This window comes from Alexandromys fortis, unplaced genomic scaffold (assembly GCF_014885135.2).
Source record: "Alexandromys fortis isolate MF-2015 unplaced genomic scaffold, M_Fortis_MF-2015_v1.1 scaffold_219, whole genome shotgun sequence".
In the NCBI taxonomy this organism is placed as follows: domain Eukaryota; kingdom Metazoa; phylum Chordata; class Mammalia; order Rodentia; family Cricetidae; genus Alexandromys; species Alexandromys fortis.
Window position 1 is genome coordinate 1,570,949 of NW_026068092.1, and position 15,946 is coordinate 1,586,894.

The following is a 15,946-nucleotide window of genomic DNA, read 5'->3' on the forward strand; positions in this document are numbered from 1 at the left end:
GAAAAGACAAAATTAGCATCACTGTGCAAACAAGAAAGACAGTTTACATTATATCACAAATGCTATCTATCCAAAGACTAACACTAAATTTTCTCTTCAGAGTGTGGACCTGAAAATCAAGTACTACAGAGACACAAGATACCCTCAGCATACCCAGGACACCTCTCAGGTGGCAAGCATTCGTAAAGCAGCTTCTGAGCACAAAGCAACCACCATTAATAAATGGTCACGCATTTATGTGGTCACTAATAAATAAACATACATGGATATGTTAAGTTGCATAGGAAGGTAGGAAGTAGCCAGGCCTGGATGCACAGATATTGTCTCAAAAAACTGAAACCGTATTGCTTTGACAGTGTACTTCAAAGGTGTGCTACCACTGACACACTAACCTTCACTGTTCTGACAATCTACTTTTGATCTTTTTTGGTTTAAAAGAAAAAAGATCTATCACCACTTACAAGACTGCATGTGTACAAGACTTCATGTTGTTCATGCCATTCCCAATTTCTTCTGCCCATTATAATTTTCTATAAAGACAGGGTCTCAAAATAAAAACTTGCTGCTTTTCCAGAGGACCCAGGTTCAATCCCCAGGACCCACACAGCAGCTCACAACTGTCTGTAACTTTACTTCCAAGGGGATACAATGCCTACTTTTGACATCAGACATCCAAGTAGTGCATAGATTTACATGCAGGCAAAACAATCATAACCATAGATTTTAAAAAATGTTTGTTACATGTATCTATTTGTGTGTATTGTGTGCACGTATCAGTGCGTGGAGGGCTTATTGTGTAAAGAGCAGCTTTCAAGAGTCAGCTCTTTCCACCAAGAGGGTCCTAGGGACAACTCAGGTCCCCAGGCTGGGCAGCAAGCACCTTTACTCACTGAGCCTCGTGGCTGGCCCTTAACTAGTATTTTCCAACTTTGTGAGTAACAGGAGTCCTATTAAAAGTGGCAAAAGGGAGCCAGAGGCAGGAGTATACAGTTTGCTGGTACAACACTTGCCTAGCATACCTAAGTCACAGTGTTTGAGTCTCCGTACCAAAAAGAACAGGGGAGGAGACCATACACAAGAAAAATGGCATTTCAGAATGGCAGGTGTAAAAAAAGGAAAAAGAAAGAAAGAAAAAAATTACACACAGAGTTACATGTTGTGTGGTGTGTGGGTCTATAAACCAGCACTTGGAAGGTGAAGAAATGAAGATCAGGAAATCAAGGTTAGTCTTGGCTACAAAGGGAGTTCAAAGCCAGCACTGTTGGTTTTTTCAAGTCCTGTCTCAAGTCAAAACCAACTAACCAAATAACTCTTTAAAAAAAAATCCATAAAAGCAAACAGAGTGATGGATGAGGAAGACCTGAAAACAGTGTCTAATAAATTATTCTAATGGGTATAGTAGGTTAAAGATAACAAGAAAACAAGAATAGTGTATGCAAGACACTGAAAAACATTCCCTTTCTGTCAGGACTCTATGATCAGTTTAAGGCAGTTCCTTATTCTTAAGCAACTTCCCTATCTTTGTTGTGGTTAGACAGTCAACATTCAGCAGTCCCATCGTAGTCAACGCTTGCTGGCTATGTTGGATATAACAACAGTTATACACAATTACATACATTAAGTACCGAGTCAATAACACAGAATGAAAATAAACCCTGCTGTTGCTGAGGAAGATGGACCTATGGAGACGGTCAGAAAAGGCTAGAAAGAGAGTCTGGGAGCAGCACCTGATCTAGTCCTTCCTGTGACTAGAAATGGTGCCTTGTGCCATGCCAAGCAAATACTCTACCACAGAGCTACAGACACATTACTCTTTACTGTTATTAATATTTATTTTGATTGTTTTAATTGTGTATGTGTGTGTGGGTATGTCTGTGACTATGGGTGTCTAAGGAGCCCAGGGGTGTCAGATCCCCCTAGACCAGACAAGCACCTGACATGGAGTCCTCTACAAAAGCACTATGCACTCTTAACCACAAAGATTTGAATAGATATTACTCCACAGAAAATACAAATAGTCAGCATGTAAATGAAAATATGCTCAAGAAAAATATCGGAGCCATGAGTAAGATGGCTTGGAGGGTTAGGTACTGGCTGTGCAAGCCTGGGGACCTGAATTCCATCTTCAGAAGCCAAGAAAAGGTGGGAGGGGAGAACTGACTCTACAGCAAAGTTGTCCCGACTGCCGCACGTGCATATATGTGCCTACCTCTCATGCACACACATACACACATAGCACAATAAAGCTAGGTGTGGTGGTCTACATGCGCCACCCCAGCACACAGGAGGCACGGCAGTAGGACAGCCAAGGCTGATGTCAGCCTAAGCTGAGTGAATGTGAGACTGCCCTTAAAGAAAAAAGTGTCAGGGCTCTGCTATATACTACCTGTAAGACTGAAAGTTACCAAATTAATTTCAGAGTCTTCTCGCCCTATTTACACACTAAGAAAAACACCTCCTCCTTTTGGCATATATGTCTATGTGCATGTGTGTTACACATATATATGTATGGAGGCCCAAGGCCAATCTTGGGTGTCATTCTTCAGAAGCCATCTACTCTGATTTTGGGGATTTCTCACTGGGACCTAGGGTTACCAATTAGTTAGGCTAGCTGGTAAGTGAACTCCAGGTAGTTAAGTATTTCCTTCTCTCTAGCACTGTGGTTACAAATGTGTGCACCATTCCTGGCTGTTCACATGGGCTCTGAAGAACAAACCCAAGTCCTTAAGCTAGTGTGGCAAGTGCTTCTCCCCAGGCAAACAAAAGTCTCTGAAAAACAGTTCATTCTGATCTATAAACCAATGACAATGATTTGCTAATGGAAAAAAAATTATCAAAAATGTGAGAAACAGAGGAGGCAGATATCTGTGAATTCCAAACTAATCAGGGCTGAGAACCTGGGGTAGCAAGATGGCTCAGCAGGTAACGGCACTTGCCTGACAGATGGGTCCCTTGGCAGAAGCTGTTCTTAGGCACACACATCGTGCGTGTAATAGAGGAGATAAGCACTTTCCCCCTGCACTATTCCCTGGCTTTAGCATCCGAAGGATTTCATAATGACATCTTCTAGGAGTTATGGCATGATGATCCACCCCTAAAATTCTAGCATCTGAGAGGCTAATGCAGGCAGACTGCTTATCTTAAGACCATTCTGGGCTCCAGGATGAAAGCCTGTATTGACAGACATATTTATTCTTTTGGCAGCCAGGTATCACAATATTTATGTAGCCCAGAGTGACCTGGAATTTACCATGTAACCCAGGCTAGCCTTGAACCTTTAATCCTCTTGCTTCAGCCTCTAGTAGATAGTGACTACAGGTATGTACCAATATCCAGGGAACATTCTGCTTTTGACATGGTGTTGTGATTATGGCAAAAAAGCATCTTTGGCAGTGAAGAAACAGTCCTGGCTGTCCTAGAACTTACTCTGTAGACCAGGCTGGCCTTGAGCTCACAGAGATCCACCTGCCTTTGTCTCCCAAGTGCTGGGCTTAAAGGCATGCATCACCACCACCTGGCAAAATTTCTAAAAAAAAAGAGTTGCAAGAACTGATATAATATTCACGACAGAAGACAGGCACCTGATAGCTATTATACTAGGGCTCAAAACGAGTCTGGGCAACACAGCAAGACCTACTTCAAAAACAAGTTAAGAGTCTGGTCAATCCTCTGGCCCTGGACATTCACACACCACCACAGCACCCACACATCTGAGGCTCTTCAGAAGGTGACACTAGCCTATGGGTATTGTCTTAGGGGAAAAGCTTCCTGTAGTGGAATGTGACAGGGATAAGGGAGAGCAGCCTTGTTACTAGGAAGCTGTGACCTCGTGTGGACCTCCAGGGCTGAGTCAAGTGCTTCGATGACAAACATGATGGAGGACCAATACAACATGGATATAAACTACAGGTCACTCACCACTGGAATTCATGATGATCTCTGAGACTGAAAAATATAACCTGTGCTACTGTGAGAAATGGTTTTCTTTCATCAGATAGTTTGCCACCAAGGGCCAATAGTCTTCACCCACCTTGCAAAATTCATATGCACTTCTTTTAATCTCGACCTTTCCCTCCTCGCAGAACTTGACCAGTAGTAGCTGACTCCTCCCCCTCTCCTCTCTGCTGGTTCTTTTTAAACTAGCCAATGGCAAAGGACTGTGACAGACCCCAGTCAATGGGGAAAAAACAGTTACCATATGAGTTAACATAAAAACCAAGTAAGCCAGGCGGTGGTGGCGCATGCCTTTAATCCCAGCACTCGGGAGGCAGAGGCAGGCAGATCTCTGGGAGTTCGAGGCCAGCCTGGTCTACAAGAGCTAGTTCTGGGACAGGCACCAAAGCTACAGAGAAACCCTGTCTCGAAAAAAAACCAAAAAACCAAACCAAAACAAAAAAACCCAAGTGAATGCTTGTTTGGAGGTTCTAGCAGGGGAACGCAGCTACTCATATACCCATTACCTAAAAAAGGTCCTCCTTTATTCAGTGGAGGTCAACCAAACCCACATGGAGCAGTGAAGGAGGAAGGGGACACCTGCCTAGCTAGCCAGATCAATCCTGGTGATCAATGGGGTGACAGATGTCACAGCTAGATTGCCCTCACATCCTAACTGGGCAGTGGTGGCACATGCCTTTAATCCCAGCACTCGGGAGGCAGAGGGATCTCTGTGAAATCAAGGCCAGCCTGGTCTACAAAGTAAGTTCCAGGACAGCCAGGGCTGTTACAGAGAAACAAAAAACAAAAGGGGGGGGCACAGATGCAAATGTGAACAACCCCCACCCCCAGCCCCCAGACACATGACTCAAGTGAACGTCCTGCCCTAGCTGCTTGCTAGCCTGGGTTGGATTCTAGCCCACACTATACTCAAAAAGAATTGCCTTGCTGAACTGCTTCTGCTTTGTGTGTGTTTCTTTGTGGGACACTGAGATTATTCTAAGACACTGAAACTTCATTACGCTTGGCATACTGCTTCATCTCAGCAAGCAAAACATTAAAGAAACTGTTGTAAGCTCCACACGATGTGCTACACACAGTGCTGTGAAGCAGAGAAACGCTCTCAAAGGTAAGGGAGAGCACACAAAAACATGTGTAGTGAATTCAGGGTTTCCTAGATAGGTAACGATATCCTGTCTAAAACAAACAAAACAAAGCTAGGACACTGTTAATGTGAATTTAATTCTAACCAATGAAAGAAAACCAACTAACAAAATAGAAATCTGAGAATCCCAGCCAGGCATTGAAGGGAACTTGCACAATAGGTTTTGAGAAAGCTAATTCAAAAGACTCAGAGAAGAGATAGAACCCAAATAGTAGGGGTTCAAAGTAAACCAAAGAGAGGGGTTGCAGAAATGGCTCAGCAACCATGCTCTGAAGAGCATGTGAGTTCAGTTCATGGGGCAGCTCACAACTGCCTGGAACTCCGCCTCTAGGGGACCTGACACTCTCTTCCAGCTTCTGAAGACACCTGCACACTTATGGTTCAAAAACACACACTCAAGCATATACAAATACAATCAAATAAATAATCAAATCTTTAAGGGGGTGGTAGCAAAGGGAATTCAAGAAGAAATTCCAATATAATCATTTATGACCTCCAGTGGGAATAAGGAGCATTTTTTACTTTGTCTTAAGGATACTAGTGAGCTCAAAGATCACTGAGCATCATAAAAAGACCCTGATAAACCTGGAATGTCAGTGGATGCCTGTAATCCCATCATGTGGTAGGTAGAGGCAGAAGGATCAAGGTTAACACCAGGGTTATACAGTGAATTCAAGGCCAGCTGAGCTACATGAGATCCTGTCTCAAAAATAAATAGTAATAAAAAAAAAATGTGAGCTGGAGACATGGATCAGTCTGGCTGCTGTTCCAGAGGACCCAGGTTCAATTCTCAGCATTCGCTTGGCAGTTCACAACTATCTGTAACTCCAGTTCCAGATCTGACACCTTCTGGCATCCTCAGGTACCAGGGACACATGTGGTGCACACGCATACTTAAAGGCACAAATATACATAAACAAGTAAAAATTTTAAAAAGAGCAGGCATCAAAGATAAAAGGTAATCGTGAGCTAGTAAGAACAGACTGATGACTTAAGTACTGGCCAAGCACTTGGCAAACAGAGTAAGAGTCCAAGACTGTTCTGTCAGAGAACACTCTTTGTGACACCAGAAGACAATGGTCTACTAAAGTAAGGTCAAGTCATTTGGTTTGCGTCAAATAGGGAGATGGTAAATTCTATAGGTGAGCGAGCGTGAAACCAAACCTAAACAAAATGACGGAAAAGATTAGCAAACAAAAGACACCAGGGGAGAAGTCACGCAGAAGTCTTTAATAAAAAGATCTAAATGTTTCTTTCTGAAATCTCTTGGGTGAGGGGACGGTGCAGATGTTTGCTTAACATGCACAACACCCGGGCTTTGGTTCCTAGTACCACACACACATACCTAGTACAAACTAGTAAAAACTAGTGCTGGCTAGTTTTTACATTGACTTGACAAAAACTAAAGCTATCAGAGAAAAAGGAGCCTCAATTTAAAAAAGTCTCCAAAATATTGGACTATGGGCCAGCCTGTAGGGCATTTTCTTTTTTTTTCTAAAAAAGATTTATTTATTTATTTATTTAATTTATTTATTTGTTTGTTTGTTATGTGTAACAACAATCTGCCTCCATGTATGCCTGAACGCCAGAAGAGGGCGCCAGATCTCCGTACAGATGGTTGCGAGTCACCATGTGGTTTCTGGGAATTGGACTCAGGACCTTTGGAAGAGCAGCCAGAGCTCTTAACCACTGAGTCATCTCTCCAACCCCTAAGAAATATACTCTTTTTTTGTTTTGCTTTTCAAGACAGGGTTTCTCTGTAGCTTTGGAGCCTGTCCTGGAACTAGCTCTTGTAGCCCAGGCTGGTCTGGAACTCACAGAGATCCACCTCGCCTCTGCCTCCCTAGTGCTGGGATTGGCATTTTCTTAATTAGTGATTGATATGGGAAGGACCAGTCCATTGTGGTGTTGCTATTAGGCCTGGGCTAGTGGTCCTGGATTTTGTAAAAGCAGGCTAAACAAGCTATGTGGAGCAAGCAGGTAAGCAGCACTCTGAATCAGCTCTTGTACCTCCAGGTTCCTCCCTTGAGTTCCTGCCCTGACTGCTAACACATCAACAGTGACAACAGTGACATATAATTGAAACAACCAGCCACCCACATTGCTTTTCATCATAGTGTTACATCTTAGCAACAGAAACCCCAACTAAGACAAAAAACAAAAAACAAACAAACAAACAAAAAAGTCCACGACTGTAACCCCAGCACTTGGGAAGTGGAAACAGGAGGATCAGAAGTTCAAGGTCATAGAGGTCCTACATTAGCAAAACAAAACATACCAATCTTTCTCAGCCAAAAACAGGACCAGCAATTAAGGTGGAGGATGTAGGGCCTTACTCGTCTCCAGTCCCTGGAGCTGGGTGTGGTGTGCACCTCCTAGCGACTTGGGAGGTTAAGACAGTATTTTCTTCTTCTTTTTTTTCTTATTTTATATGCATTGGTGTTTTGTTTGCATGTTTGTCTATGTGAGGGAGTCAGATCTCTTGGAACTAGAGTTACAGACAGCTGTGAGCTACCGTGGGGCTGCTGGTAATTGAACCTGAGTCCTCTGGAAGGTCTTAACCACAGAGCCATCTCTCCAGTCCAAACCCAGAATTTCAAGACCAGACTGGGCAACACGAGAAGGACCCGTCTCCAAAACAAAAGAAAACAAAGCATAAAGCTACATAAGCACAGGAAGGGGACAGATAATATTCCCAATAGGAATGGTTCCTGATAGTCAGAATGCAAGAACATGTTAACTAACAAAAATAGCAGCCCAGAACTAATTCACCCTATAAAGCTGTTCCATGAGTTCTACAAGGAGAGAAGCCTTTGGTTTTGTTCACTATAGTATCTCAAGTTCCTGTCTGTCACCATCCTAAGAGTCAATCTGCTGTAGAAGCAAACATGTTATGTAGCATCATCCAAATCAAGACTGAAGGTCAGTGGAGCTGGACAATGTAGAAAGTCAGAAAACCTGGGCTAAGCATTAAGCAATCATCAAAACTTCATTTCTGCTTGACTTTGACCAAGTCTGCTCTAAATCACTTTGGGTATTACTTGAAGCTTGACATTGATACTCTCATCTACAGATTGGATCCTCCTGACTGACTTTTGTAGAACACTGAGAAACTGGTTGTTTCATACTTCAAATAAAAGCAATGCCAAGAAAAATGTAAATCTTATTAGCTCTCTTGTAATATGTGAAAACCTGCTCCCCTGCTGTCTTTGGCCACACTGGCCCTTTACCCAACCTGCGCTCTATGTGCATTTACTGACGATTACTAGTAGTGTTTCAAGGCCCTTCCTGCAGACTCTTTCCCCCGCCTTCCCTGGTTCACCAGCTAGCTGTAGTCATCCTTCAAAATTCAATCCCAGAGTTACGTTCTCCACGAAGCTTTTTCAGACCACCTGCCTCTCCCGGCTCCCCCAGTCTCCCTTTCTTCACAGTGGCCAGCTCCTTGGATGTCACCACTTTAGTTAGTTATATGAATGGACAGTTAATGGACAAATATCAATACTTCCAGCCAGGTTTCTTAGAGAACTTATGAAATTTGCCCAAAACTATATCCATAAAAGCCAGGATGTAAAACAGGCCCACACTACTTCCCTACCTTGCTTCTCAGACTAGTAGCTCTGACTCCAAATACTCTGTAACAACAGCACTCTTGCTCCAACTATTGTCTTCTGATTAGAGAGAGATCCTTTAGGCGGCTCAGCAGAAGCTTAATCATGTCAGGCAGCTCACAACTGCCTCAAACTCCAGCGCCATGGGATCTGACTCTGACACCCTCTTCTGGCCTTCAGGTGTACTACACACAAGATCTTTTGAAAAGGGCAGGCTAGATTGAGTCCCTCAGTCTGGGAACTTTCCTGCGGTGTAGGATGGGCTTTCATAACAGCCCTCTGTGGCTCCACGGAGGTCAACGGAGAGCTCTACTGTCTTTTTTCCTTTCCTCTCTCTTTCCTTCATACTGGAGATTGAAACTACCACTCAATGACATCCCAACTTTTTTTTTTTTAAACTTTTTGGGACAAGGTCTGAGTTGCCCAGGATGGTCTTAACCTTTTTATCGTCCTGCTTCAGCCCCTCAAGTAGCTGGAATTGCAGGCCTGCACCAACAGACCTGGTTAGCTCAGCTGCCAAGGAGTGAGGACACACATTTACACTTCTCTTATACATGTCACTTCATGAGAAGCAAGAGGAAAATAGCTAACACTTTTTAAACTGTCTCTATTGCAGGGAATTTTTTTGAAAGTCGACTTATTTAAACTTTGTAATGCTGGAAATCAAACTGAGGGTTGATCTACATTCCCACCCTCAAATATGTTTACAAGGAAAAACAAAAGAACAGAACTTTGTGAAATAATTAGGGTTACTGCTCACCAGCGCTATCATTCTTCCCTTGCTGCCCAAGGGGATAAAGAAGTCCCAGTTACTGGTACATTTTGCCCTACTTTTGTCAATGTTCCTCCCTCAACTTAATTTTAATACTTTCACTAATAACCTAGTTGGAGCAGTCCCAAGAGAGAACTGTTTTCTTTAACAAGATCAGACAGGCATTACTATCCAAATAGTTTTAGAAGACAGCACAAGCAAAGGAACATTTATTTCTTATGCTATAGCCAACAGCTTGATTAGAAACACCCTCACTGGAGCAGTAAAGGTCTTTTAGGTTCCACTAATAGAGTCTTGCAGTGAATCACCAAATAAAGCCTGTGATGATGGTTTGGTGACAGCTGGGTCAGCATCAGGAGAACTGGAGTTTGAGAGGGTAGGGGAGCTGTGTAACCACCAACTATGTTTGTTATCTTAAAATATACATCATTAGTCTGGCTCTCTTAAAAAGCTCCAGGCCATCCCTCTGTAACACCACCTTCCAGCCCTACTCTGAACATACCAAGGAATGCATCCATACAGCAGATACCATCTAAAACTTTCTCTTAGAATCAAAGATCAAGCTAGGCATACTTAGTGTATTCTCATAATCTTAGCATTCAAGGATGCTGAGGCAGAAGGACAGTCAACAGAGTTGAAGGCTAGCCTGGATGCATAGTGAAATCATGTCTAGAAAACAAAACAAAACAGAATCAGAGTTGAATGAACCAGTGCCTGAAAGGGTGAAAGCACTTTCTGTATTCTGAGTTCTATTCTGAGATGACAACTATCTCAAAAGGCTGAAGCAATAAGGCAAACAAGATGGTACTTCATTTGTTTTGATTCTCTGAGTCAGGGTCTCCTATTATCTAGCCTGGCTCCTATTCCTGCATCTATCTCTCTAGTACTGGGATTACAAAGATCTATGGGTGAGATGTGGACCAGTCAAGAGGGGTGTATAGAGGATGGAGAGATGCCTCAGCAGTTAAGAGCACTGGCTGTTCTTCTAGAGGACCCGAATTTAATTCTTACCCCTATGTGGTAGTTCACAATCACCTATAACTCTATTTCCAGGGGATCCAACACTTCCATTTGGTTTCCAAGAGCACTGCATGTACACGGTGCACAGACATATGTAAAGGAGACATATGGGCAAAACACCATACATACAAAATAATAATAAAGATGATGATGATAAAAGGGCCAGGTGTGATAGCAAATGCCTTGGGCAGCAAAGGCCTGGTCTATGTAGCAAGTTCCAGGACAGCCAGACTACATAATGAGATCCCATCTCTAAGAGGGGTGTGTGTGTGTGTTAGACAGAAAAGAGAAAGAGAGAAAGGGAGAGGGAGGAAAAAGGGAGAGTGAGACACACTTGTTTGATGGTGGTAGAAGTCTCATCAGTCAATTAGACTTCAAATCCTCACTCCTCCTGCCTCGGCCTCTTGAGTGCTGAAATTACAGGCAAGTGCCACCTTGCCTGGCCCTTATTCTGGTTTCTTTCCTGTTCTAAACATAACTGGATCTCTCCTCAATCCTGGTCCCTGATGTAAGCTGCAACCACAAGGCAACCACTCTTTTTTTCTAGTCAAAAGAAGAGATACAGGGCTGGAGAGATGGCTCAGAGGTTAAAAGGACTGGCTGCTCTTCCAAAGGTCCTGAGTTCAATTCCCAGCAACCACATGGTGGCTCACAGCCATTTGTAATGGGGTCTGGTGCACTCTTCTGGCCTGCAGGCATACACACAGACAGAATATTGTATACATAATAAATAAATATTTAAAAAAAAAATAAAACAAACCAAATAATAATAATAAAATAAACAAAACAAAAAACTGCTTGTAAGTGCCGGGCAAACAGTTCAGCCAATAATCTTGAGGCCCTGGGCATGAACCCAGGCATGGAGCGCTTGTGGGTGTGGGTGTGTACGATCTTATCACCTGGGACTAGGATGCAGAGGCTGTGACAGACATCCAGCCTCCTCGGTAAGCTTCAGGCCAACCAGAGACTGTTTCAAAAGACAGACAAAACCTCAAGGTGTCTGCTGGCTTCTGCTTGCACCTGCACTTGCCTTATAAGCAAACACATTCATCCTGGACTCAAGGGCAGTCCAGCTGAGCTTCTCCTCCACAGTGCTATCACTCCAGCCCTCCTGCATTCCCACCGGCTGTGATCAAGCAAGGTGGTTCACAATGCCCTCTCGACAATGACCACCTCTCACTACAGAGCCCTGGAGCCACTGCGTTCCTTCAGCTTCCTTCTCCCCACTTCCTGACTCCATCGGGAGGCTGTCCCTCAGCAGTGTACTAAAACCAGTCTGGTCTAGATCCTCGTTCTGCGTCTGTAGACTTTCTTAGACCACCTTAGACTGGCAAGCCCTCCACCCCTGGTCATTCCTTGGCTCCTCTGTGACTTCCTTATTTTAACCTCCTCTCGAGTGACATGGCCCAGACCTTATACCCTCTCCCCTCTCAAACTCCGTCAATGTGCCCATGCTCTCTGTCTCTCTCACCCAATCTGTGTTCTTGGATACCCTCTCTTTTGCAGGCTCTCAACAGAAGATGGCCCTACCATCTCCTCCAAACTACAGACTCACATACTCTAGCGCCTACCTGACATCTCCAACTTGTTATCTTTTTTCTTCTTCTTTTGGAGACGGGGTGCCATGTAGCTCAGAGTGGCCTCCACATCACTATCTAGCTGGAGATGAACTTGAATTCCTTATCCGCCTGACTACACCTCCCGAGTGCTGGGATTACAGGCTTGTCCTACCATAGCTGATAAAGAGGTGGCTTCTGCTGGGCAATGAAACTGAAGAGGAGGAGGAGAAATGTTCATGNCTTGTAGACCAGGCTGGTCTCGAACTCACAGAGATCCGCCTGCCTCTGCCTCCCGAGTGCTGGGATTAAAGGCGTGCGCCACCACCGCCCGGCTTGTTACAGATTTTTAAACTCGTTTCTCTGCCTAGTTAAATTTTAAGACATTTTATTTGTATTGATCCTTAATTACAATGTTGGAGATATGGATTTATACAACTAGTACTGTCTCTCTGAACGCTAATTTAGCTCATAGGTAATGGGTCTTTCTAATTATTTCCTTTGCTGGAAAGAAAACCAACTACCTATGAGCTTTGGAAGCAGAAAAGAGAGCAGGCAGGCTGGGGACCTGGGCTGTCATGATGACTAGGAAAGGACAAGACATTAATAGTGTAAGCTGGGAAATCCCAGTCCAATTCTCAAGAAAGTAAGTGACTTTAAAGGGATGACTAACTTAAAATTAAAAATGAAAACCCATGTTCAAGGGCCAGCCTTGATAGATTTTTACCTCCAATGCCAAGGCAGTCTTGTCATAAGCACAGGGTACTCTCTTCTGGATTGCTTTTGCAAAGACAGGTCCATTCTGTGTGGATGGCAAAGGGTTGACTGCTGCCCCAGAAGTACTGGCAACTGTAGGTAGAGGAGTTGTGGTCTGAGGTTGAGCATACGCATGAGCAGGTTCTGGGATGCCGTAACTGTTAGAATTCCTATTTCCATGCTTTCCATGTGGCGAAGACCTCACAAGCTTTTCAACATAAGGAACAGGAATCATCCCAACCCGGCCATCCTTGTTCCGGGCACTCCACCATTGTTCTTCAGGCTTTTCTATTATCACTAGAATCTCACCCTTTTTAAAGGGGAGGTCTTCAGCATCATTCCCAGGAAAGTCATAGAGAGTCCGTACATATTCCACATTTTCTTCTGCTGCAGACAAGTTGGGTGCTGAGACAGAACCCATTGGTGGGCTTGGATACCTTAAGAGAGAAACAGAATTATTCTGAAGAAAAGTCTTATCTTATTCTATATTGGTATCTGTCAAAAATCTATTAACCACCTTCCTCTATAATAAACTGTTCCTTCATTATATTCTCAGTAATTAAGAATGTTTTGCCACTGTACATTCTGATTGTACGTTCTATAGTCTATAACAATATCTTCTCTATAGTCTACAACAATAACTTAAAAATACTTAAATATATCATGTGTGTACACAGATACATGCACCATCACCCACAATGTGTTTCGGAGAAGGTTTTGTTTTCAGATAATTGATCTGAATTTATTTAACTCTTAAGTTCTGTTGCTGACTTATTTTGTTACTGCCATCACAGATACATTTCCTCAAACTCTTCATAGATGGCTCACATCCTGCATAGTTCCCTAATTACAACAGACACAAACTATGAAAATCATGGCCAGTTAATTGGCTCAGTGGTACCACCACCTTTACTGTGTAAACCTTATGACCTGAGTTTGAACTCCAGAATCAATGTAAATGGTAGCGAGAACCAACTCCATCAAGTTATCCTCTGACCATATACATGTCCGTACCCTCCTCCCCTAGCTGATAAACAAATACCACACACACAAAAAAAAAAAAAGCCAAATCAAATGTGTAGTAAGATAGGGAGGGGGCTGAGTGTGGTGGCACACACCTTTAAACCAGCCCTAGAAAGGCAGAGACAGGCAGACCTCTAAGTTTAAGGTCAGTGTGACCGACCTATATAGCAAGTTCTAGGCCATCCAGCCAGAGCTGCATGTGAGACCCCACCTCAAAAAGAAAAAAAGAAAAGGGGGAGAGAGAGAGTGCTTGCCTAGTATGTACAAGGCCCTGAATTTGAGCTAAGAAATGAAAACAAAATCCAACCAGATAAATTCTTTATCTATTTTAATGTAAGCTTTGAAAATTCAAGTTGAACTACTCTCTAAACATTCCTCCACTATTCTTTTCTTCAAAGAAAACAAACTATCTTTTATCATTTTACACACCAATCCCAGTTCCAAGTTCCTCCCCTCTTCTCATTTCCTCCACCTTCCACCCCCCATCCACTCCTCAGAGAGGAGTGCCTTAGCACATTGCTTTGGTGAAGGTCCAAGGCGCCTCCCTACTTTATCTAGGCTGAGCAAGGTATCCATCCAGAGAATGGTTCCCAAAAAGCCAGTACAAGCAGTAGGAACAAATCTTGGTGCCACTGCTAGTGGCCCTGCAGTCTGCCCCAGCCACACAACTGTTACCCACATTCAGAGGGTTCAGTTTGGTCCTATGCTGGTTCCTTCCCTGTCCGGGAGGAGTTGGTGAGCTCCCATTAGCTCAGGTAAACTGTTTCAGTGGGTGTCCCCGCACATGGTCTTGACCTCTTTGCTCATATTCTTACTCCTCCCACTCTTCAACTGAACTTTGAGAGCTCAGCCCAGTGCTCCACTGTGGGTATCCATCTCTGTTTCCATCAATTGCTGGATGAAGGTTCTAAGGTGACATTTAAAATATTCACCAATCTGACTATAGGACACCTTTTCCACTACTGCCTAGGGTCTTAGCTAAGATCATCCTTATGGATTCCTGGGAATTTCTCTAGTGCCAGGTTTCTTGCTAGCCCCATAAAAGGCCCCCTCAATCAAAATATCTCTTTCCTTGCTCTCCATCTCTGTCCTTCCTCTGTCTCGACTATCCCGTTCCCTCAAGTTCTCCTCCCTGCTCCTCTTCCCCCTCCCTTCTCCCACTATCCCCAATGCTCCCAATTTTATCAGGCGATCTTGTCTATTTTCCCTTCCCAGATGGATCTATATATGTTTTTCTTAGGGTTCACCTTGTTACTTAGATTCTCTAGGGTCACTCCACTGTTCTTTTGTTTAAACTGTTTTAAGGAAGTTTTACTGGAAAAACGAAACAAAGAACAACAATAAGAAAGAAAGAAAAATTGGGTGGAGTGCCGTGGAATTCTCCTCTGTATGCTGAGAATACGTTTTATTACCACTGATTAATAAAGAAGCTGCTTTGGGCCTATAGCAGGACACAATATAGCCAGGCAGGAAATCTGATATATATAGAGAGCAGGCAGAATAAGAGACAGCACATAGCTGCTCCAGGAGACAAATGCCAGGTGGAACCTTATGGGTAAGCAATAATAATGTGGTGATACAGATTAATAGAAATGGGTTAATTTAAGATATAAGAGTTATCCACAAAATCCCAGCAAAATTCTTCAAAGACCTCGAAAGAATGGTACTCAACTTCATATGGAAAAGCAAAAATCCCAGGATAGCCGAAACAATCCTGTACAACAATTTCTGGAGGCATCACAATCCCTGACTTCAAACTCTACTACAGAGCTACAATACTGAAAACAGCCTGGTATTGGCATAAGAACAGACAGGAGGACCAATGGAACTGAATTGAAGACACGGATATCAATCCACACACCTTCAAACACCTGATTTTTGATAAGGAAGCAAAAAATATCAAATGGAAAAAAGAAAGCATAGTTAACAAGAGGTGCAGGCATAACTGGATATCAACATGTAGAAGAATGAAAATAGACCCATATCTATCACCATGCACAAAACTCAAGTCCAAATGGATCAAAGACCTCAACATAAAGCCAGCCACACTGAACCTTATAGAAGAGAAAGTGGGAAGTACACTTGAACGCATTGGCAGAGGAGACCACTTTCT

General features: G+C 43.3%; 1 protein-coding gene and 1 long non-coding RNA gene across 2 annotated transcripts in view; one reads left to right on the forward strand and one right to left on the reverse strand.

Moving 5' to 3' along the window:
• LOC126488991 (uncharacterized) lies at positions 1-11,232 on the forward strand. The gene is made up of 2 exons (XR_007588837.1): positions 1-1,856; positions 2,907-11,232. It is a non-coding gene; the product is annotated as an uncharacterized lncRNA (long non-coding RNA).
• Crkl (CRK like proto-oncogene, adaptor protein) overlaps positions 1-15,946 on the reverse strand; it is a 38,440-nt gene that overhangs the window by 3,727 nt on the left and 18,767 nt on the right. The window contains exon 2 of the mRNA XM_050122933.1: positions 12,782-13,247. Within this exon, the coding sequence (XP_049978890.1) occupies positions 12,782-13,247 (466 nt within the window). The remainder of the gene's footprint in view (positions 1-12,781; positions 13,248-15,946) is intronic.